General features: G+C 33.7%; 2 protein-coding genes across 3 annotated transcripts; one reads left to right on the top strand and one right to left on the bottom strand.

Moving 5' to 3' along the window:
- Nucleotides 1–945: 945 nt before the first annotated feature.
- On the bottom strand, nucleotides 946–3,445 carry LOC110764620 (pollen receptor-like kinase 4). Its single transcript, XM_021967657.2, has 2 exons — nucleotides 1,966–3,445; nucleotides 946–1,740 (listed from the first exon to the last, which is right to left on the bottom strand). Exons 1-2 carry the CDS (start codon nucleotides 3,290–3,292, stop codon nucleotides 1,166–1,168), a joined length of 1,902 nt encoding a protein of 633 aa, XP_021823349.2. The 5' UTR covers nucleotides 3,293–3,445; the 3' UTR covers nucleotides 946–1,165.
- Nucleotides 3,446–16,306: 12,861 nt separating this feature from the next.
- Nucleotides 16,307–24,838, top strand: UVH3 (5'-3' exonuclease family protein). Of its 2 annotated transcripts, XM_021957932.2 has the most exons (18): nucleotides 16,307–16,468; nucleotides 16,553–16,803; nucleotides 17,188–17,366; nucleotides 17,448–17,565; nucleotides 17,858–17,935; nucleotides 18,010–18,137; nucleotides 18,215–18,341; nucleotides 18,699–18,776; nucleotides 18,885–18,938; nucleotides 19,084–19,268; nucleotides 19,443–21,102; nucleotides 21,207–21,401; nucleotides 21,547–21,632; nucleotides 21,878–22,172; nucleotides 22,279–22,415; nucleotides 22,521–22,605; nucleotides 22,747–23,277; nucleotides 23,831–24,838. In XM_021957932.2, the coding sequence occupies exons 1-18, from the start codon at nucleotides 16,381–16,383 to the stop codon at nucleotides 24,590–24,592; spliced, it is 5,037 nt and encodes a 1,678-aa protein (XP_021813624.2). In that variant the 5' UTR covers nucleotides 16,307–16,380; the 3' UTR covers nucleotides 24,593–24,838. The 2 variants fall into 2 exon arrangements, with proteins under 2 accessions (XP_021813624.2, XP_021813688.2); XM_021957996.2 differs by lacking the exons at nucleotides 16,307–16,468; nucleotides 16,553–16,803; nucleotides 17,188–17,366; nucleotides 17,448–17,565 and having other exon boundaries at nucleotides 17,914–17,935; nucleotides 18,223–18,341.
- Nucleotides 24,839–25,597: the final 759 nt, after the last annotated feature.

Below are 25,597 nucleotides of genomic sequence, written 5' to 3'. Positions count from 1 at the left end.
ACTGATCACCAAAATGACAAAGGAAGAGTGTCTGCTGTAGTTAGGTGAGTGAAACATATAATTCCATATATTCTATTCAAGGCTAGTTTGGCCAGATGTCTCTCTCTCTCTCCCTAACCATCACCATTTCTGTTAAGTTTGCTAAACATACTTAATTGCCATTTGATGATGTTTAATTTGCCACGCAAACTACCTGCTACTGCACAGGATAATAATTTCTCATCTATCTAGCCAAATCCTTGCCAGTGGAGTACTTATCAGTGGTGACGTTTTAATTACAAGTTTGATTTCCTGTTGTTACCAACTGCAGGGCAGGTGGCAAATAATGCAAAGTGAATGATTTTAAAATGCTTTTACGAAGACTCATGTGATTCGGAGCAATTGCTCCTTCAAAAGCGTCATTGGTTCGAGTTTTAACATTCATATAGTGTGTGTGAGTTTAGTATGTTATTGCCTCTCTCAATTGGAAAGATTCTCAAAAAAATGCTTTTAACAACTGTTAACTAATCTGCCATTCTAGATTAACATACAATGAATTTCGTAATCTTCAAGAATGAATATCTTCACATGATGAGCATTAAGCTTGGATGGTCCAACTTTTCGGGCATAATGTGTGGACCAAAGCCGTTGACTTCTCATTTTGAGTCGACATCCGATGTCTAGTAGGTTTAAGAATCAGTGCTTATTAGGTCCGCTCTCTCAGAATGGAGAAAGTGTCCATTTTGGTTTTCACCTTCATCATTTCTTGCTTGACTAGAACTAGAAGCGTTTTCTTGTGAAAAGGGTATTGGTGCACTACCAAATTTCTGTTCAAATTCATGATTTTGTCTGTTACTAGCTCATAGCACTACTTCAAATGGCAAGCGAGAAAGTTTTACCTTCATCACTTTCATCATTCCAAAAAGATTTAACTCAGAAAAAGAGAAGTAATGGGTACAATATCAGAACAAAAGAAGACATGTTAATAATAATAATCTCAGATCTTACTCAAGACATGAGAAAGTGATATGCTATTATGGATTTACTGCTCTGTCATGATCTTATTAGTTGAAAATACAATTTTTTTAATTTTAATTTTTCTAAAATGATATGCTATTATGGATTTACTGCTACATGGAAATATAGATATCCAACTTTGATTTGGAAAAAAAATATATTTTCCAAATTAAAGTAGGCTCATAGACTGCGGATCATAGACTGTGGATCTCTCTTCTTCCTCTCTTATGGCTTTGATCATTAGGACAACTTGGTTCATGCTCGGCCTAGCCTCTGCAGAACGGTTCACACACTTTATAGCTACTTGAAGCAAGTTCACCATCCTCTCCTCGCTTGCATATTCTGACGTTAAGGACTTGTCAAACACTTCTGCAGTCCATTCCTCTCGAACCACGGAGTGAACCCAAACTGTCAAATCAACCCCATTATGCTGCACAAGTTTGCCTGTAAGGAGCTCAAGAAGGATCACTCCAAACCCGTAAACGTCTCCCTTAAAGGTGCTGGAGGCCTTGGCCCCTGAAGCCTTGCCCGGCATGAAGTTGTCTTGATCGTTGATTTCCATGAGGCCATATTCGCTTATGCAGGGCTCCATGTTCTTGTTCAGCAAGATGTTGGAAGATTTTAAGTTTCCATGAGCAATCCCTTCCGCTCGAAGTTCCTGATGCATGAAAGCTAATGCTTCTGCAATGCTGGCAGCAGCCGATAGCCTGCTGGTCCAGTCAAATGCTTGGCCCCTATGGCTTCCTGAATCATACAGTATATACCTTAATTAGAATCCTCGAATCTTATTTGTTTATAACAAGTAAAATATTGTCATGTCACATGTCACATCATTTAGTAATAACTAATCATGAATTCATTGCCACATCAATTGGAATTTTTCGTGTGTGACTATAGTATTATTGATATTAATTAGGGGTTCACATAAGGTATCATCAGCAACTATTTAGGAAAGTGCAAAATGTTTACCGTGGATGAGTCTGAATAGGCTCCCATTCTGCTCATATTCATAGACCAGAAGCTTTTCTTGTTTGGAACAGTAAAAGGCAAGGGCCGGCAATACATTAGGATGCTTTGCTTGGTACAACCTCTCCATCCTCTGCTTAAAATCATTGCTTGAAATTGCCCAATCTTTAATCCTTTTCACAACCAGGACCATCCCATTCTCAAAGATGACCTTGTAGAGGCTACCATACTTGCCTCTTCCAAGCAACTCAGCAGGGGCTTTGAGCAAGTCCTCAAATTTCAACCCATTGACCACGGGGCTTGTAAGGACTATGAGTGAGGAGGAAGCCATAGCTACACTCTCATCAGCTGAAAACGTGACCGAATATTGTGACTTACTCAAACCTCCTTTGTACTCACTTGACGCAGCACTGAGTTTGCTGGCACTTTCATCAACTGCTGCTACTTTGTTCACTGAATCAACCTGATCTTTGCTTTTCTTTTTGCTACATATCCTGAGAACTACTAACACAAGACAAACCAAGGCCAACACACCATACCCCATGTATATAAACATTTGATTTTTTGAGACACCCTTTTTTGTGTTCGAGTTCTCATCCGCTGTCATGGAGGAAGATGAACACTTGTTTGGCAATGGATCTCCACATAATCCAGGATTACCAAGGAAGCTGCTTGCAGTGAGAAAGCCATTCACGTGCGGAATTTGACCTTGGAAGTTATTGTTGGAGACATTGAATGTGTCAAAGTTGGAGAAGTCGAAATTTGGTATCTGTCCGGTAAGCTGATTATCTTGAGCAAGGAAGGCTGTGAGGCCTGAAATCCGAAACAACTTTGGTAACTCACCAGAGAACTTATTGTTGGAGATGTCAAGCCTTTTCAGGTTATTCAACGCAGCAAGCGACTCAGGAAGGTTTCCTGAAAGCTGGTTGCTGCTTACAGTCAAGCGAGTGAGCTGATCACAGTTTGCAATCTCAGCTGAAATTTGTCCACCAATGTTGTTGTCATCAAGGGCAAGGATGGTAAGAGAGGCAGCAAGAGATCTCACGTTGCAGAGCGAAGCAGCATCAAGCGTGCCGGTGAGGTTTTTGCCATTTAGAAACAGCTTTGTGACAGAAACATTTTGAGAATCACAAATTACATTCTGCCACTGGTCCTTGCAAGGATCAGAGGAAGTGTTCCAACCCCAAGTGAGGCCAGGTTGAACACCATTGTTAGAAACCTTAGCAAGGAAGATGATAAGTGAATTCTTAACCTCATCCTCCACAGAAGTTGAACTGTGGAGGAAGAGAAAGAATGAAATGAAGCTCACCCAGATGGAAATTTTGTTCATTTTCAATGATCTAACCCTTCATGCAAAGAGGGTTTTCACCATATGGCATATATGGTATTGTGGAAGAAGAAAATCTCAACGCTAATGTGGTTGCCGGCTCTACAATGAGCATTTGTATTCTTATTATTTACCTTGATGCTACAGAGTATGCATATAAAGCCATTGGCTAGGATAACTAATATTTCAAATATGGCGCCGGCAGGCCAAAAAAAGGTTGGAAATGTTCTGTCAAGTCCTTTTTGATGATGTTATGTTTACAGTGACAATGTATACGCTAACAATGATTTTGGATTATCATAATCCTAATTAATTAATACCATTGGTGAAGTTGATTTTGTCACCTAGACTTTATGATCCAATGGCTCACAAGATGTCATCAATCTTTGACCCATTAACAGGGGATGCCATGTAAATTGTAATACAACTGCACGAATACAATGCAAAAGCAGTCATGGCCCTACAGTGCTGCACTTGTTTAACTAACAATGATTAATTCTTTAATTAAGTCTTCCTTAGCTTTCATGCATATTTCTTAATCTACCTATCGCCTATCAACAGGTCCATCGTAGTGACTGCAGCCTTGGCTTGAGGGAATATTGGAGTTCACAAAACTAAAAGCATAAGACAAAGATGAGCTCAAGCTGAAGTCGATATTTCTGAAACAGATTCCCATCACTCTGTTCACAAGCATCTCGTTCGGCCCAAATCTAAATAAGACAACGCTCTTGCTAAATGCCAATCGCTGTATTATTAAAATCATTGGTAGTAAGTAATTTAACACACGGCATGAAAATGAAAGTTTAGTGTGTGATATAAACCAAGAAGGTGTAATTCGAAGACCAAGCTTGTTGTTGCAAATGGGTCGTAGCTAAGGGATTAAGAGCAGTTATCCTTGCACCTGACGTCATGTCTTCGAATCCCCCTCCCTCAATATCGCTTGTACAAATAAATAAAAAACCAACCTTGTTAAATTGGCTGCATAAATTACAAATACTTGCAGATCTTAACTTAAAAATAAAGAGGATGCTTAAATTCATTGTATTGTTTGTTTTTCTATGATCCAATTTACCTTAGCATATGCTGGAGAGATGCATGTTATCATCAGATATCTAGTCTCTAACTATCTTTTCATGATTGTACAAGAAATTGGACAACCACCAATATCATGAACTTTTTTAAGCAGACGGGGAAAAAATCCTTCATAGATCTTCATGTCTAGCAATTTCATTAGCACTTGAAGCAGTCTGTCCATCTCTCTGATATCCTCAGTGCTCTCTTCTAACTGAGTACTATCGGTAATCTTCTCCTTCTTTGCATAACGTCCACAGTACTCAAATCCTGCACCAAATAAAGTTAAGACATCATTCCATATCCATTCAATACTTGTAATTTTTCTCAAAAAAAAATTCAGCTATTGGTTGTAATATAGTACTGGGATTTGAACATTTTCCTCAAGCAAACCTCTCATGAACCACCACCCCAAAACAAGATAATGGGATCTGCAAGAAAAGAAGCAGATCTAACCTTTCAATTTCTGGACAAAAGGCGTACATGAAGTTTACTTGTACGTTATTGAGATCAGTACACTTCGAAATCCCCAACAGAAGATCGAAGGCACTTTTGCCACCAGCATGTTTCTAAGACGAATGCAAACTTTGAAATGACTGTAAAAGTTTGCCAGCATGTGTGAGTATGAGAACAATTTAAACACAAGAAGAAAGCATTTTGTTTGTAAAATGTTTACAACATTTTAAACATAAGAATATTTAAATAGCATCGCGTAGTATAGCCGCACGGCTATACCATTTAATATATAAATTAAAAAAAGAAAAGAGGACCCTCCAAGTTTCATTAGTTTGTACTTTATATATTTTAATTTGCTAGTTTCAACATATCCAAAGTAGATATTAATAAGCCACTACTATATAATGTTTTAGTATAACTTTTATAACATATATTATTGGTATTCAATAATATATGAGAGTGATTTGTATAATACGTGAACTTTGTGTGAATTATTGAAAATTGTAAAAAATATGGTTATTAAGCTTTAGAAATGCGTATGTACATGTACAATACGACTATTATATGTTTGCTTTTTAAAAAATAGTAGACATGTATAGAATACGAATGTATTATTGAAAAATACATACATACATATATACTTATATATATAAAAGACTATAAGATATTAATTAAATTAAAGAAGTTGGGGGGAAAACAAACTATTTTTATATTTTTATAAAAAATATTTTAAAAAAATAACATAAACACTTCTCCCGACGAAATTTCGTCGGCATAGGTCTATGCCGGCAAATATTCATCGGATTAGGTTTCTCCAGACAAAAAAACCTCTGCCGACGAAATTTCGTCGGGAGAGGTCTTTTTAAAATATATATATATATATATATATATATAAACTTAGGATGTTTAGGTTAATTAATTTTTGAAAATTTTATTTTTATTAATTAAATAATATATTTGACTGATTTGATTAGTTAAATTAGTAATTATATTTTAATTATTATTTATTTAGTGAATAATTAGTATTAAATATGTTAATTAACTTCATGAATTATACTACTTAATAAATAGTACTTCAATTTTTCTTTTTCTTTGTTTCCTTTAATATTCACTAAGTAAATAATAACTAAAACATAACTACTAATCAAAGTAATTAAAAAAGAGATACATATTATGCTACTTAAAGGGTCTGTAAAATAGTATAGCCGCGCGGCTGTACTTTTGAAAAAAAATTTAAAAAACTGGGTATAGCCGTGCGGCTGTACTATTTTTACATGTAAAAAAAGAGGAGCCCAGTCATTAGGCGCCACGTGTCAAGACAACTCTACTTTTAAAAAGAATTAAGAACACAGAGTATAGCCGCGCGGCTGTACTCATTTTTGTTTTTTTAAAAAAGGACCCTCCAGCGATCAGACGCCACGTGTCAGTATACTATTTTTGAAAAAAAAAATCGTAGTATAGCCGCACGGCTATACCATTTAATATATAAATTAAAAAAAGAAAAGAGGACCCTCCAAGTTTCATTAGTTTGTACTTTATATATTTTAATTTGCTAGTTTCAACATATCCAAAGTAGATATTAATAAGCCACTACTATATAATGTTTTAGTATAACTTTTATAACATATATTATTGGTATTCAATAATATATGAGAGTGATTTGTATAATACGTGAACTTTGTGTGAATTATTGAAAATTGTAAAAAACATGGTTATTAAGCTTTAGAAATGCGTATGTACATGTACAATACGACTATTATATGTTTGCTTTTTAAAAAATAGTAGACATGTATAGAATACGAATGTATTATTGAAAAATACATACGTACATATATACTTATACATATAAAAGACTATAAGATATTAATTAAATTAAAGAAGTTGGGGGAAAACAAACTATTTTTATATTTTTATAAAAAATATTTTAAAAAAATAACATAAACACTTCTCCCGACGAAATTTCGTCGGCATAGGTCTATGCCGGCAAATATTCATCGGATTAGGTTTCTCCCGACAAAAAAACCTCTGCCGACGAAATTTCGTCGGGAGAGGTCTTTTTAAAATATATATATATATATATAAACTTAGGATGTTTAGGTTAATTAATTTTTGAAAATTTCATTTTTATTAATTAAATAATATATTTGACTGATTTGATTAGTTAAATTAGTAATTATATTTTAATTATTATTTATTTAGTGAATAATTAGTATTAAATATGTTAATTAACTTCATGAATTATACTACTTAATAAATAGTACTTCAATTTTTCTTTTTCTTTGTTTCCTTTAATATTCACTAAGTAAATAATAACTAAAACATAACTACTAATCAAAGTAATTAAAAAAGAGATACATATTATGCTACTTAAAGGGTCTGTAAAATAGTATAGCCGCGCGGCTGTACTTTTGAAAAAAATTTAAAAAACTGGGTATAGCCGTGCGGCTGTACTATTTTTACATGTAAAAAAAGAGGAGCCCAGTCATTAGGCGCCACGTGTCAAGACAACTCTACTTTTAAAAAGAATTAAGAACACAGAGTATAGTCGCGCGGCTGTACTCATTTTTGTTTTTTAAAAAAGAGGACCCTCCAGCGATCAGACGCCACGTGTCAGTATACTATTTTTGAAAAAAAAATCGTAGTATAGCCGCACGGCTATACCATTTAATATATAAATTAAAAAAAGAAAAGAGGACCCTCCAAGTTTCATTAGTTTGTACTTTATATATTTTAATTTGCTAGTTTCAACATATCCAAAGTAGATATTAATAAGCCACTACTATATAATGTTTTAGTATAACTTTTATAACATATATTATTGGTATTCAATAATATATGAGAGTGATTTGTATAATACGTGAACTTTGTGTGAATTATTGAAAATTGTAACAAATATGGTTATTAAGCTTTAGAAATGCGTATGTACATGTACAATACGACTATTATATGTTTGCTTTTTAAAAAATAGTAGACATGTATAGAATACGAATGTATTATTGAAAAATACATACGTACATATATACTTATACATATAAAAGACTATAAGATATTAATTAAATTAAAGAAGTTGGGGGGAAAACAAACTATTTTTATATTTTTATAAAAAATATTTTAAAAAAATAACATAAACACTTCTCCCGACGAAATTTCGTCGGCATAGGTCTATGCCGGCAAATATTCGTCGGATTAGGTTTCTCCCGACAAAAAAACCTCTGCCGACGAAATTTCGTCGGGAGAGGTCTTTTTAAAATATATATATATATAAACTTAGGATGTTTAGGTTAATTAATTTTTGAAAATTTTATTTTTATTAATTAAATAATATATTTGACTGATTTGATTAGTTAAATTAGTAATTATATTTTAATTATTATTTATTTAGTGAATAATTAGTATTAAATATGTTAATTAACTTCATGAATTATACTACTTAATAAATAGTACTTCAATTTTTCTTTTTCTTTGTTTCCTTTAATATTCACTAAGTAAATAATAACTAAAACATAACTACTAATCAAAGTAATTAAAAAAGAGATACATATTATGCTACTTAAAGGGTCTGTAAAATAGTATAGCCGCGCGGCTGTACTTTTGAAAAAAAATTTAAAAAATTGGGTATAGCCGTGCGGCTGTACTATTTTTACATGTAAAAAAAGAGGAGCCCAGTCATTAGGCGCCACGTGTCAAGACAACTCTACTTTTAAAAAGAATTAAGAACACAGAGTATAGCCGCGCGGCTGTACTCATTTTTGTTTTTTTAAAAAAGGACCCTCCAGCGATCAGACGCCACGTGTCAGTATACTATTTTTGAAAAAAAAATCGTAGTATAGCCGCACGGCTATACCATTTAATATATAAATTAAAAAAAGAAAAGAGGACCCTCCAAGTTTCATTAGTTTGTACTTTATATATTTTAATTTGCTAGTTTCAACATATCCAAAGTAGATATTAATAAGCCACTACTATATAATGTTTTAGTATAACTTTTATAACATATATTATTGGTATTCAATAATATATGAGAGTGATTTGTATAATACGTGAACTTTGTGTGAATTATTGAAAATTGTAAAAAATATGGTTATTAAGCTTTAGAAATGCGTATGTACATGTACAATACGACTATTATATGTTTGCTTTTTAAAAAATAGTAGACATGTATAGAATACGAATGTATTATTGAAAAATACCTACGTACATATATACTTATACATATAAAAGACTATAAGATATTAATTAAATTAAAGAAGTTGGGGGGAAAACAAACTATTTTTATATTTTTATAAAAAATATTTAAAAAAAATAACATAAACACTTCTCCCGACGAAATTTCGTCGGCATAGGTCTGTGCCGGCAAATATTCGTCGGATTAGGTTTCTCCCGACAAAAAAACCTCTGCCGACGAAATTTCGTCGGGAGAGGTCTTTTTAAAATATATATATATATATAAACTTAGGATGTTTAGGTTAATTAATTTTTGAAAATTTCATTTTTATTAATTAAATAATATATTTGACTGATTTGATTAGTTAAATTAGTAATTATATTTTAATTATTATTTATTTAGTGAATAATTAGTATTAAATATGTTAATTAACTTCATGAATTATACTACTTAATAAATAGTACTTCAATTTTTCTTTTTCTTTGTTTCCTTTAATATTCACTAAGTAAATAATAACTAAAACATAACTACTAATCAAAGTAATTAAAAAAGAGATACATATTATGCTACTTAATGGGTCTGTAAAATAGTATAGCCGCGCGGCTGTACGTTTGAAAAAAAATTTAAAAAACTGGGTATAGCCGTGCGGCTGTACTATTTTTACATGTAAAAAAAGAGGAGCCCAGTCATTAGGCGCCACGTGTCAAGACAACTCTACTTTTAAAAAGAATTAAGAACACAGAGTATAGCCGCGCGGCTGTACTCATTTTTGTTTTTTTAAAAAAGGACCCTCCAGCGATCAGACGCCACGTGTCAGTATACTATTTTTGAAAAAAAAATCGTAGTATAGCCGCACGGCTATACCATTTAATATATAAATTAAAAAAAGAAAAGAGGACCCTCCAAGTTTCATTAGTTTGTACTTTATATATTTTAATTTGCTAGTTTCAACATATCCAAAGTAGATATTAATAAGCCACTACTATATAATGTTTTAGTATAACTTTTATAACATATATTATTGGTATTCAATAATATATGAGAGTGATTTGTATAATACGTGAACTTTGTGTGAATTATTGAAAATTGTAAAAAATATGGTTATTAAGCTTTAGAAATGCGTATGTACATGTACAATACGACTATTATATGTTTGCTTTTTAAAAAATAGTAGACATGTATAGAATACGAATGTATTATTGAAAAATACCTACGTACATATATACTTATACATATAAAAGACTATAAGATATTAATTAAATTAAAGAAGTTGGGGGGAAAACAAACTATTTTTATATTTTTATAAAAAATATTTAAAAAAAATAACATAAACACTTCTCCCGACGAAATTTCGTCGGCATAGGTCTGTGCCGGCAAATATTCGTCGGATTAGGTTTCTCCCGACAAAAAAACCTCTGCCGACGAAATTTCGTCGGGAGAGGTCTTTTTAAAATATATATATATATATATAAACTTAGGATGTTTAGGTTAATTAATTTTTGAAAATTTCATTTTTATTAATTAAATAATATATTTGACTGATTTGATTAGTTAAATTAGTAATTATATTTTAATTATTATTTATTTAGTGAATAATTAGTATTAAATATGTTAATTAACTTCATGAATTATACTACTTAATAAATAGTACTTCAATTTTTCTTTTTCTTTGTTTCCTTTAATATTCACTAAGTAAATAATAACTAAAACATAACTACTAATCAAAGTAATTAAAAAAGAGATACATATTATGCTACTTAATGGGTCTGTAAAATAGTATAGCCGCGCGGCTGTACGTTTGAAAAAAAATTTAAAAAACTGGGTATAGCCGTGCGGCTGTACTATTTTTACATGTAAAAAAAGAGGAGCCCAGTCATTAGGCGCCACGTGTCAAGACAACTCTACTTTTAAAAAGAATTAAGAACACAGAGTATAGCCGCGCGGCTGTACTCATTTTTGTTTTTTTAAAAAAGGACCCTCCAGCGATCAGACGCCACGTGTCAGTATACTATTTTTGAAAAAAAAATCGTAGTATAGCCGAACGGCTATACCATTTAATATATAAATTAAAAAAAGAAAAGAGGACCCTCCAAGTTTCATTAGTTTGTACTTTATATATTTTAATTTGCTAGTTTCAACATATCCAAAGTAGATATTAATAAGCCACTACTATATAATGTTTTAGTATAACTTTTATAACATATATTATTGGTATTCAATAATATATGAGAGTGATTTGTATAATACGTGAACTTTGTGTGAATTATTGAAAATTGTAAAAAACATGGTTATTAAGCTTTAGAAATGCGTATGTACATGTACAATACGACTATTATATGTTTGCTTTTTAAAAAATAGTAGACATGTATAGAATACGAATGTATTATTGAAAAATACATACGTACATATATACTTATACATATAAAAGACTATAAGATATTAATTAAATTAAAGAAGTTGGGGGAAAACAAACTATTTTTATATTTTTATAAAAAATATTTTAAAAAAATAACATAAACACTTCTCCCGACGAAATTTCGTCGGCATAGGTCTATGCCGGCAAATATTCGTCGGATTAGGTTTCTCCCGACAAAAAAACCTCTGCCGACGAAATTTCGTCGGGAGAGGTCTTTTTAAAATATATATATATATATAAACTTAGGATGTTTAGGTTAATTAATTTTTGAAAATTTTATTTTTATTAATTAAATAATATATTTGACTGATTTGATTAGTTAAATTAGTAATTATATTTTAATTATTATTTATTTAGTGAATAATTAGTATTAAATATGTTAATTAACTTCATGAATTATACTACTTAATAAATAGTACTTCAATTTTTCTTTTTCTTTGTTTCCTTTAATATTCACTAAGTAAATAATAACTAAAACATAACTACTAATCAAAGTAATTAAAAAAGAGATACATATTATGCTACTTAAAGGGTCTGTAAAATAGTATAGCCGCCCGGCTGTACTTTTGAAAAAAAATTTAAAAAACTGGGTATAGCCGTGCGGCTGTACTATTTTTACATGTAAAAAAAGAGGAGCCCAGTCATTAGGCGCCACGTGTCAAGACAACTCTACTTTTAAAAAGAATTAAGAACACAGAGTATAGCCGGTCGGCTGTACTAATTTTTTTTTTAAAAAAAGAGGACCCTCCAGCCATCAGACGCCACGTGTCAGTATACTATTTTTGGAAAAAAAATCGTAGCATAGCCGCACGGCTATACCATTTAATATATAAATTAAAAAAAGAAAAGAGGACCCTCCAAGTTTCATTAGTTTGTACTTTATATATTTTAATTTGCTAGTTTCAACATATCCAAAGTAGATATTAATAAGCCACTACTATATAATGTTTTAGTATAACTTTTATAACATATATTATTGGTATTCAATAATATATGAGAGTGATTTGTATAATACGTGAACTTTGTGTGAATTATTGAAAATTGTAACAAATATGGTTATTAAGCTTTAGAAATGCGTATGTACATGTACAATACGACTATTATATGTTTGCTTTTTAAAAAATAGTAGACATGTATAGAATACGAATGTATTATTGAAAAATACCTACGTACATATATACTTATACATATAAAAGACTATAAGATATTAATTAAATTAAAGAAGTTGGGGGGAAAACAAACTATTTTTATATTTTTATAAAAAATATTTTAAAAAAATAACATAAACACTTCTCCCGACGAAATTTCGTCGGCATAGGTCTGTGCCGGCAAATATTCGTCGGATTAGGTTTCTCCCGACAAAAAAACCTCTGCCGACGAAATTTCGTCGGGAGAGGTCTTTTTAAAATATATATATATATATAAACTTAGGATGTTTAGGTTAATTAATTTTTGAAAATTTTATTTTTATTAATTAAATAATATATTTGACTGATTTGATTAGTTAAATTAGTAATTATATTTTAATTATTATTTATTTAGTGAATAATTAGTATTAAATATGTTAATTAACTTCATGAATTATACTACTTAATAAATAGTACTTCAATTTTTCTTTTTCTTTGTTTCCTTTAATATTCACTAAGTAAATAATAACTAAAACATAACTACTAATCAAAGTAATTAAAAAAGAGATACATATTATGCTACTTAAAGGGTCTGTAAAATAGTATAGCCGCGCGGCTGTACTTTTGAAAAAAAATTTAAAAAATTGGGTATAGCCGTGCGGCTGTACAATTTTTACATGTATAAAAAGAGGAGCCCAGTCATTAGGCGCCACGTGTCAAGACAACTCTACTTTTAAAAAGAATTAAGAACACAGAGTATAGCCGCGCGGCTGTACTCATTTTTGTTTTTTTAAAAAAGGACCCTCCAGCGATCAGACGCCACGTGTCAGTATACTATTTTTGAAAAAAAAATCGTAGTATAGCCGCACGGCTATACCATTTAATATATAAATTAAAAAAAGAAAAGAGGACCCTCCAAGTTTCATTAGTTTGTACTTTATATATTTTAATTTGCTAGTTTCAACATATCCAAAGTAGATATTAATAAGCCACTACTATATAATGTTTTAGTATAACTTTTATAACATATATTATTGGTATTCAATAATATATGAGAGTGATTTGTATAATACGTGAACTTTGTGTGAATTATTGAAAATTGTAAAAAATATGGTTATTAAGCTTTAGAAATGCGTATGTACATGTACAATACGACTATTATATGTTTGCTTTTTAAAAAATAGTAGACATGTATAGAATACGAATGTATTATTGAAAAATACCTACGTACATATATACTTATACATATAAAAGACTATAAGATATTAATTAAATTAAAGAAGTTGGGGGGAAAACAAACTATTTTTATATTTTTATAAAAAATATTTAAAAAAAATAACATAAACACTTCTCCCGACGAAATTTCGTCGGCATAGGTCTGTGCCGGCAAATATTCGTCGGATTAGGTTTCTCCCGACAAAAAAACCTCTGCCGACGAAATTTCGTCGGGAGAGGTCTTTTTAAAATATATATATATATATATAAACTTAGGATGTTTAGGTTAATTAATTTTTGAAAATTTCATTTTTATTAATTAAATAATATATTTGACTGATTTGATTAGTTAAATTAGTAATTATATTTTAATTATTATTTATTTAGTGAATAATTAGTATTAAATATGTTAATTAACTTCATGAATTATACTACTTAATAAATAGTACTTCAATTTTTCTTTTTCTTTGTTTCCTTTAATATTCACTAAGTAAATAATAACTAAAACATAACTACTAATCAAAGTAATTAAAAAAGAGATACATATTATGCTACTTAATGGGTCTGTAAAATAGTATAGCCGCGCGGCTGTACGTTTGAAAAAAAATTTAAAAAACTGGGTATAGCCGTGCGGCTGTACTATTTTTACATGTAAAAAAAGAGGAGCCCAGTCATTAGGCGCCACGTGTCAAGACAACTCTACTTTTAAAAAGAATTAAGAACACAGAGTATAGCCTCTCGGCTGTACTCATTTTTGTTTTTTAAAAAAGAGGACCCTCCAGCGATCAGACGCCACGTGTCAGTATACTATTTTTGAAAAAAAAATCGTAGTATAGCCGCACGGCTATACCATTTAATATATAAATTAAAAAAAGAAAAGAGGACCCTCCAAGTTTCATTAGTTTGTACTTTGAATATTTTAATTTGCTAGTTTCAACATATCCAAAGTAGATATTAATAAGCCACTACTATATAATGTTTTAGTATAACTTTTATAACATATTTTATTGGTTTTCAATAATATATGAGAGTGATTTGTATAATACGTGAACTTTGTGTGAATTATTGAAAATTGTAAAAAATATGGTTATTAAGCTTTAGAAATGCGTATGTACATGTACAATACGACTATTATATGTTTGCTTTTTAAAAATAGTAGACATGTATAGAATACGAATGTATTATTGAAAAATACATACGTACATATATACTTATATATATAAAAGACTATAAGATATTAATTAAATTAAAGAAGTTGGGGGGAAAACAAACTATTTTTATATTTTTATAAAAAATATTTTAAAAAAATAACATAAACACTTCTCCCGACGAAATTTCGTCGGCATAGGTCTATGCCGGCAAATATTCGTCGGATTAGGTTTCTCCCGACAAAAAAACCTCTGCCGACGAAATTTCGTCGGGAGAGGTCTTTTTAAAATATATATATATATATATATATATAAACTTAGGATGTTTAGGTTAATTAATTTTTGAAAATTTTATTTTTATTAATTAAATAATATATTTGACTGATTTGATTAGTTAAATTAGTAATTATAATTTAATTATTATTAATTTAGTGAATAATTAGTATTAAATATGTTAATTAACTTCGTGAATTATACTACTTAATAAATAGTACTTCAATTTTTCTTTTTCTGTGTTTCCTTTAATATTCACTAAGTAAATAATAACTAAAACATAACTACTAATCAAAGTAATTAAAAAAGAGATACATATTATGCTACTTAAAGGGTCTGTAAAATAGTATAGCCGCGCGGCTATACTTTTTAAAAAAAATTTAAAAAACTGGTTATAGCCGTGCGGCTGTACTGTTTTTACATGTAAAAAAAGAGGAGCCCAGTCATTAGGCGCCACGTGTCAAGACAACTCTACTTTTAAAAAGAATTAAGAACACAGAGTATAGCCGCGCGGCTGTACTCATTTTTGTTTTTTAAAAAAGAGGACCCTCCAGCGATCAGACGCCACGTGTCAGTATACTATTTTTGAAAAAAAAATCGTAGTATAGCCGCACGGCTATATGTTTCTGTTTTAAAAGTACAGTCGGTCGGCTGTACTCTGTAAACAGACTATTTTAGCAGTACAGCCGCTGGGCTGTACCCTGAATATTAGAAGTATAGCCGATCGGCTATACGCTTTAAATAGAATATTTTAAAAATATAGCCGCGCGGCAATACCCTTTAAATAGCGAGTAATGTTATTTGGACACACAACATTGACACACTTAGTGACACCCGCTGATGTGTCAATGTATCATTTGCTCTTCTTTTCTCCTCGTTTTCTGTTAAGCGAATGATACATTAACACATCAGCGGGTGTCAACTAAGTGTGTCAATGTTGTGTGTCCAAATAGCATTACTCAAAATAAAATTTAAAAGAAAATTTATTAAACTTATATTTATTTTTTAAAAAAATCTCTCCCTGGCTAGTTTGTCTTATTAGAAAATATTTTACAGTTCGGCACGGAATTTTGTTTATTTAAGTTGTGTACTGCTTGAATACGACGTCGGTTCGTGCATTTTGCTCCCACCGACTCACGCAGCCTCTCTCATCTTACTTTCCTCGCGCGCGGCCATGACAAAACTGTCAGCAGAAGCGTCCTCAGCAAGCAATACACAGAATGGGAGTCCACGGTCTATGGGAACTACTGGCCCCCGTCGGCCGCCGCGTGTCCGTCGAAACCCTAGCCGGAAGAAGACTCGCCATCGGTACGCCCACCCATTCTCCAAACCCTAACCCTATTTTCGATATGAATCACCTTGCTAATCTATTTCGTGTGTTTCACTGGGCAGATGCGAGCATATGGATGGTGCAGTTTATGAAGGCAATGCGGGACGAGAAGGGAGAGATGGTTCGCAACGCGCATGTACTCGGCTTCTTTCGTCGAATTTGCAAGCTACTGTACCTGCGGACCAAGCCCGTCTTTGTATTCGATGGCGGAACCCCAGCCCTCAAGCGCCGCACTGTGATCGCTCGAAGAAGACAGCGGGAGAATGCCCAGTCCAAGCTTCGCAAGACTGCCGAGAAATTGCTTCTCAATCATGTTAGTATTATCTGCAATTTGTCTTTTCATTGTTTTGAATTGCTTCATAGGAATTGTAGAATGTGATGTTGGAAATTTGGGTTTGTGTGCAAGATTGGTGGTGGGAGTTGTAGAGTGATCTTTCCTGTCTATTTGTTCGACTTAGAATATGAATTATGTGGATTTTAATTTATTTTGATTGTCATTTGGTGTGCAAGGTTATTAATGTTTACAGATCTCTTTTCTTGTTGAAGAATTATTCTGCTGTTGTTTGATTATAGCTTCAACTGCATATGAAGACTAGGTAGTTGAAAATAAATAGCATATATTTCTGTTATTGATGCGTGAAATTGATGGTTTGTTTTAGTTCCAGTTGATTTATCTATATTTGGTTGTTGTTGATAGCTTAAGGCCATGAAGCTGAAAGTCTTGGCTGAGGATATTAAGAACCAGAGGCAGAATCAAAAGAATGATGCCAAGGGTAAGCAAAGTCTACCAGATCAACCTGGTAGGATGGGAGATGATAATTTAGAAAAAAATGATATGGCCTTGCTGAGTAGCAACCAGGAAAAGCTGGATGAAATGTAAGCTGAGAACACAGTTGCGGTCTTAGTGGATTAATCTGGTTTGATTTATGATTTTGACTGTTTTTATTATTATTTTAGGTTGGCAGCATCTATTCAGGCCGAGGAAGAAGGGGGTTCAGCAAAGAATGCATCAAAATTTACTGCCGCTGTTCCTTGTGAGGAGGATGGCGAAGAAGATGATGAAGAGATGATACTAGTGAGTTCTACGAGACTGATGAAATTTACTGTGTATGAATTGGAATTTTCAGAGCAACCTAGAGCGGCCACCAGTGTAGTGCATATTACATAAAAATGGATGATCTGGATGTTTTTTTGTTGTTTCATTTTTGGTCTATAGAATATTTGGGAGTTTACTCAAATCCCATAACTGGAAAATTAAGACTTCCTCTCTATGGGTCTGAGATTTAGGGCTCAGTCATTAGTGCTTAGCAGTAGCTTTTACTTATGTGGAAATGTAATGTGGTTGCTGCATGCCATTTATTTTGCAGCCAGAGATGCACGGTGAAGTTGATCCAGCTGTTTTAGCTAATTTGCCTCCATCCATGCAACTTGGACTTCTTTTGCAGGTAAGTATACATATTTGTTGTTTCTGATTTCAGAGAGTGAAGCTGAGAGAACTGATGAACGGTTTTGTGACTAGTCAAATAAGCAGGATAATGATGCTAAGGGTAAGAAGATTATGTCAGATCAAACTGAGATGGTGGGAATCAATTTAGAAAACTGCGAAGCGGTCTCAAGGAGTTGCAATCAAGAAAAGCTAGATGAAATGTAATTGTATATAACATGAAGTAGTTGTTTAAGCATGTATTTTCATGATTTTATTGATTCTTTGAATTTAAATTTAGGATTGCAGCATCTATTGCGGCAGAGGAGGATGCTGGTGCAACTAATAACGCGTCAACATCAACTGCTTCTATTATTGTTGAGGAGGATGTTGATGAAGATGACGATGATGATGAAGAGATGATACTGGTATGCTCTTAATATATATCAAAGGGATGATACTGGTATGCTGTTAATAGATATCCAAGGACCAAATCCAATGTAACACCCAGGTTTAATGAAACAAGGATTTTATCTAAGGATGTAATCTATTAAGTTAAAATCATTGGATCTGAGTATTGTTGTTCTATACTCTGTCAGGATGACTTAATCAACTTGGCAATCATGATTATTCCTCTTGGGTCTGTTAGATCTAATGCCTTAGTGTTATTAATTAATCATGGGATTTATTTACTCTGTTTAATTAAGTGTTATTATTTATAATGGGATTTCTTTACTCTGTTAAATTAATGTACGGTTGTATATATTTTATAAACTATCTTGCAGCCAGAAATGCATGGTAAAGTTGATCCAGCTGTATTAGCTGCATTGCCCCCATCAATGCAACTCGATCTTCTTGTTCAAGTAAGATTTTGTTTATGCTGGTCATGCCTTCTTGTTAGATTATGGGTATTAGCTTTCAATCTTTGCAATACTCATTCTGATGTCAGTCGTTGATTATTTCCCCCTTAGATTAGAGAGAGGTTGATGGCAGAAAACCGACAAAAGTATCAAAAAGTCAAAAAGGTTGGTTCCTATTTAATTGTTAAGTCATGTAATACATATGTTTTAATTGGAGCTCCTATTGAGGATAAGTTGCTTCACTTAAATAAGGTTCTATTTTTTGAATTTTATGGATGTCTTTTCATGGGTTCTTCTCATGCACATTTAGGATCCTGGAAAGTTCTCTGAGCTACAAATACAATCTTATCTTAAAACTGTTGCTTTCCGTCGCGAGATAGATCAAGTACAGAAAGCTGCTGCTGGGAGGGGGGTTAGTGGTGTCCATAGCTCACGGATAGCCTCTGAGGCTCACAGAGAGTTTATCTTTTCTTCATCATTTACTGGTGATAAACAGTGAGTAGTCACAGTTTTTCTCTTTACCTACAAGAAGATATAGCCCAGTTGCAAATTTTGTTGCATTGGTTGGCTTCTAATGAACTCCAATGTTTTAATATTTTATTTCTGATCTTTTGACTATTTATTATTCTGAGTAATGAATTTGTGGGTTTTTGTGTTTAATTGTGTCAGAGTACTTGCATCTGCAAGAGCTGATAAAAATGGAGATAAGCAACAAGCACCAAAAGAGCATCCTTCAAATTCCAGGAACAGTGTTCCATCTACCAATAATGTGACTGGAGCAACCCCAGATGAATCCACAAGTGTTTTTGATGACAACATTGAGACATATTTGGATGAGAGGGGCCATCTTCGAGTCAGTAGAGTGAGAGCTATGGGGATCCGTATGACCCGTGATTTACAAAGGAACTTGGATTTGATGAAGGAGATTGAACAGGAGAAAACAAATACAAACAAGATAATCAACACTAGGAATGTGCTCGATGAAAGAGACATTGACATTTCAAAAAGTTCATGTAGTAATAGAACAGTCATAGAAACATCATGCGGTGATAATGGTGATTCCATTGACACTGGTGTGTTGAGAAGTCATCCTGGTCAAAAGAAGGTTTTGGAATCCTTAGTTGGTGATAATAGCTTGAATGACAGAAATAATCAGTTTACGTTAAAACTTGAAACTCCTATAGAAATATCTATTGAAGACGGTGGTGAGAGCAAGTCTTTTGATGGTGATGATGATCTTTTTGCTTCTTTAGTGGCAGGAAATCCTGTAACTACTAATGCTAATGATGTATTAAGAAAACCATCTTCTGGTTCTGATTCAGACTGTGACTGGGAGGAAGGAACTGTTGCAGTGAAAAGTAAGGAGCCTCGTGTGGAAGGCAACATGAGCGATGACAGTGAAGTGGAATGGGAGGAAGGAGTTTGTGGTATTACAGAAAATACCTCATCTTTTCCTTTTGAGTGTGGGAAAACAGTTTCTAAAGGTTATTTTGAAGAAGAGGCTAATTTTCAGGAGGCAATAAGGAGAAGTCTTGAGGATATTGGGGATGAGAAGTGTGCTTATGCATCATCTGCAGAGGAAAAGTTGCAATGTTTTGGAGGAGAGGCTCATAAAGGTGCTGAATTTATTGATAGAGAAACTAAGATAGTTGAGGCAGTTTTGGTCGGGAAAATTGGTAAGCGACAAAATGAATCATCTTGCGATATTGTTGATGGAGTCAAAAAGATGAAAGGCGTTACATACTTGGATTCTCCTCCAGCACAAACAATGCAGAATGTAAGCGAAAGGGAAAATTTCTGTGGAGGAATGGAATGCGCTGAATCTGTTACTCCGTCAGGAACAAAGGAGGTCCATATGATTACTGAGCAAGTCTTGGGTACTTTCAATGAGGATGACAGTTTATCTACCTTGCCCAATACCTTAGAAAAACATAAAGCTCATTCTTTTGATGCCTTGTCTTGTGATGCTACCGATTGGGTTGATGATCAGAAGAATGAAATTGAAGCTGAGCCATCATGTCATATAGTTGAGATGGCTAACCCAGCTGCCTTAACGGGGTCATTGACAGAAAATCTAACAAATGATTGTGATGTTGATAAAACATGGGTTAAGGGAAAGAGTCATGACAATTTTTTTCAGGAAAGTGACCACAGCTGGGACAAATCTTCACTCAACAGTGATGCGAATGCACATGTTGAAGCCACAGAGGCTAATTTGGAGGAGGAAATGCTAATTCTCGGCCAAGAATGTATGAATCTGGGAGATGAGCAGAGAAGGCTTGAACGTAATGTAGAATCAGTCAGCAGTGAGATGTTCACTGAATGTCAGGTGTGTGCTCAAATTTTGTCATTATCTGTATGGCTTTTCCATCAGCAGAACATTTGTTCTTAGAAATAAATGACTTGGCATCTTTATGTATCTTACTTTTGTAGGAGCTACTGCAAATGTTCGGTATACCGTACATTATTGCGCCGATGGAAGCAGAAGCCCAATGTGCATATATGGAACTTGCAAACCTTGTTGATGGTGTTGTGACTGATGACTCCGATGTGTTCTTGTTTGGGGCGCGAAGTGTGTACAAAAATATATTCGACGATCGTAAATATGTTGAGACATATTTCATGAAGGTCTGGGATTCTATTGAATTACATGACATTCTTGTTTTCCCATTTCATAAATTCAATTGGTCAGAAACCTGAATTCTGTTCTTTCTTTAATTTACGAATTAGAAGATGCAATGCATATTATGCTCATACAATTTTCTTTTGTCAGGACATTGAGAAGGAGCTTGGCCTAAGCAGAGAGAAGTTAATTCGTATGGCACTTCTTCTTGGAAGTGATTATACTGAAGGAGTTAGGTAAACTGTTGCATTATTAAGTTTTTTGTCCTTGGGAAATGTTGGGTGTGGTGCTGCATCCTTTTGGATTTAGCTTTTTGGAACTATATATGGTTAATAACTAAAGATTCGTGTTGCGAATTGGACCTACTTCGGGAGTTATAGAATTTACACAATCTATTGTTGTTCACAACTATAGAGGTTTGGAATTCTTGGGTTTCCTCAATTTGGTGGTGATTTAGAATCTATTGGTTTTTCTTTTGTAGTGGGATCGGCATTGTCAATGCTATTGAAGTTGTGAATGCATTTCCTGAGGAGTATGGCCTCCATAAATTCCGGGATTGGATTGAATCACCAGATCCTACCATTCTAGGGAAGTTTGATGGTGAAATGGGATCAAGTGCAAAGAAAAGGGGGTCTAAGTTTGGGGATAAGGATATCGATTCACAGAGCAAGAAGGAAGAAGTCACTGCATTTGACCAAAATAATTGTCACGGTCAAGAGCACAAGCAGTCAGCTGATCTTATTGAAGAAATAAAGCAAACTTTCATGGATAAGCATGTAATTAGATTACCCTGTTTCCTGCGTTAGGCTTTTCCTCTGAATATTTAAGTTGTAAACGAATTATATTCCTCATCTTTGGATGCTCATATTTTATCTTATGCAGAGGAAAGTGAGCAAAAATTGGCATATTCCCCCCTCTTTTCCAAGTGAAGCAGTTAGTGTTGCTTATACTTGTCCACAGGTGGACAAATCAACTGAGCCCTTCACATGGGGAAAGCCAGATCATTTTGTTCTTCGCAAGTGAGTTCTCACCTAACATGAGGGTTGTTTATGGCTAATAATAGGGTGCTTCCTTTCTATTCACATAAAATGTCTGTTTTTCTGATAATCTCTGTTTGTAAGTAGATTATGTTGGGAAAAGTTTGGTTGGGGTACCCAGAAGGCAGATGAATTGCTAATACCCGTTCTGAAGGAGTACGACAAACGCGAGGTAGGTTACTTAAACCCCTCTCTCTCTCTCTCTCGAGCACACACACATGCATGTCCATTGCATTTTAGCAAGCTTTGTATTGTGTCAATTATTTATTGTAAAAGAAGATCATGACATCATTTTGTTACTTGTTTGGTGAAGACTCAACTGCGGCTGGAAGCTTTTTACACGTTTAATGAAAGATTTGCAAGAATTCGTAGTAAGAGAATCAAGAAAGCTGTTAAAGGTATCGCTGGAAATCAATCTTCAGAATTGATAGATGATGCTGCTCAAGAAGTTTCTAGAAGTAGAAAGAAGAGAAGCATAAATACTGATGAAGCTGGGGATGAAAAATCAGAGAAACTGTCAGAGGGAACAGAGAAAGGTGTTTTTAGAGATCAGAGAAATTCTAAAGGAAAGTCAACCATTAAGCAGTCGAGGAAAAGGAGGACCACTGAAGTGCCTGTTCCATCTGAGCGACCAAAGCCTGCTGAAGTGGCACGAACAACTAATAGAAGATTGCATGCAAATGGAAAAGGCAGAGGAAGAGGTAGGAAGGTATTGGGAAGAGGAAAGGGAAAAGAAAATCCCAGTGCTGAAGCATCTGAAACCAGCTCTAGTAAGGGCGATGATGATGATGATGGGATGGACCTTCATATGGAGACAGTAGAAGGGTCAGGAGAAGTGCGCAGGGTAAGCTTCACATTTTCTTTATCTTTATTTTGGTTGAAATAGATAAAGAACTTGATTATTGAAATCCTTCGTAGGCCACTGATTCTTATTGATTTGTGACTTGGTTCAGAGCATCTTTATATATGAGCTAAACTGTGCTACTAATCCACCCTGGCAAAATTCTAGTCCTGGCCTGGCTAAAGGTTTTGTTTCCTTGATTGCTGTTTCTTTGTTCCTCCTGGCTAAAGGTTTTACTTACTAAATAAAGAACTAATGTTATCATGAAACTATCATAAGCCATCGAACTTATTACTATCTAGTTTGAAGATTCTGAACATTGTCGGTCAAATGGTGTGATTTTGTGCATTCAATCCTCCTTTGGGTGTCATGATGAGTAGTGTGAGCATCCATATGAGTTGAGTGTCACCAGGCCTTTGGTTAGTTCGACATGGTGCTGCTTCATGCATTTAGATGACTACCTGAGATCTGTATCATATTGAAGAATCTAATGTATGTCGATTTCTTCTGTCTTTAATTTTTCCTGTGTTTTTTTGTTTGGATTTCATATTCTCAGTCAGGGCGTTTGCGGAAGCCTGTAAATTACAGTGTCAATGACTTAGAAAATGATGATGTTGATGATCCACTAGATCACTGTGATACAAAATGCTCCAATGAAGAGTCAGGGGAACAACTTCTATCCTGGGACGAGGAGGATAAATCCGAGGAAGGTCCTTCTCGTTTCAGTGAGAAGAAACAGCAGAATGCAGGGAACTTGTCTCCTAATGCGGGCCTGTGTAATGATTATCTTGAAACAGGAGGTGGGTTCTGCCTTGTTGAAGATGAAACTGGTGAACTTGCAGGAGGTGGGTTCTGCCCTGTTGAAGATGAAACTGGTGAACTTGGTCTCAGCCAACACCATGATCCTTCTTTCGAGGCAGAGGTTTCTGAAGACTACCTTAAGATGGGAGGGAGGCTGTGCAGAGATGGTGAGAATGACCGAGATGAAATTGGTGTACAAACTACAGCTGCTGCCTCTGAAGATTCCGACCTTCTCAATTTCTCCGGCTTTGTCAATAAAGTTGATTTTGGTAATGCTTCAGTTCAATCCAGCGTTGGCACTAAAAGACCTTTACAAGGATTTGAAGGTTGTGAGAGGACAGATGCATATGATACTGAACAAAGTATAAATGATGAAATAGCTTCAAATAATGACGATCATTCAAAGTTGGGCGTGTCACTGCAGGAAAATACTGTAGATAATTCAGGGCAGCCATCCGTAGGGGTAGGAGCTCTAAGTGCAATGCCTTTCCTCAGGAAAAAAAGGCGGAAGACCTGAGGCTATGCATAATTAATTCTGTAAAAATATGTCTGCGTCATTGTGTGATTATCTTGTATTTATGTAATCATCATTGTGGTCTGGCATTAAGGCGCGTTTGATGTCAGGCCTAGTTTTTAGCGGAGCCCAATTTCATACTCATTTTATGAGCTTTACCTGGCTCAATTACTGGCTGGTTATAGGCCTATTTAAATTTATGGTAATTCTGCAGACACCAACTGCTGAGAATACCAATTTTAGCCTTCACGTAATTTGAAAAAGAAAAGCCAAGGACCCCAAAACCCACCCAAGAATTTCATGTATGGGGTTGAATTTCTCTCTCTTTTTGAGTCTTTAATTTCATGAAGGGTAAAACTGTTGATTTTAGGGGCCTCAAGTATATTAGTAGGCCCAAAGGTTTGCCAGGCGTAAAATAACTGAGCCGTTTTGCATGCCCGATTACCCCCATATCGGTTGTCTTGCGTCTTGGTTTGGGTTATATTTTAGGCCCAAAGTGAGGAGTTTATTCCAAGGGTTCAATTCTAACATAAGAGCATTCACAATGGGGGGGGTGTATATGGGGGTGTATGTTAAATATACACCCCTTGTCACCGGAATCGTCTCCAATGGGGAGATGTAAAGGGATGTAAATATACATCACCACCATGGGGATGTAAAATAAAATGTATATTTATATCTATTTTTACATCCCTTGCAGGCGGGACCCACCTGAGAAAAGAGAAGAAAAATAAAGAAAAGTCAACATAAAAGGCTGGGACCCACAGCTACAGTAATTGCTGGAAAAAAAATTCACATGTTATTTGCTCATTTGTGGTTTTCATGCTCCCCCAATGTTTTTGGATGAAATCATATCTTCTCCGAATTTAAATATTTTTAGATATATTTGTTTGAAAAATTAAAATTAACCTAATAAAAATAAAATTAATTTTATAAAGTAAACATAAAATACAAAATTTAACACAAAAACGAATTAAGACAAACAAAACAATTATACATCTTATCTTT

This window comes from Prunus avium, chromosome 3 (assembly GCF_965620075.1).
Source record: "Prunus avium chromosome 3, drPruAviu1.hap1.1, whole genome shotgun sequence".
NCBI lineage: Eukaryota > Viridiplantae > Streptophyta > Magnoliopsida > Rosales > Rosaceae > Prunus > Prunus avium.
The sequence above is the reverse complement of the archived record's forward strand: the minus strand, read 5'-3'. Positions and strand labels throughout refer to the sequence as shown.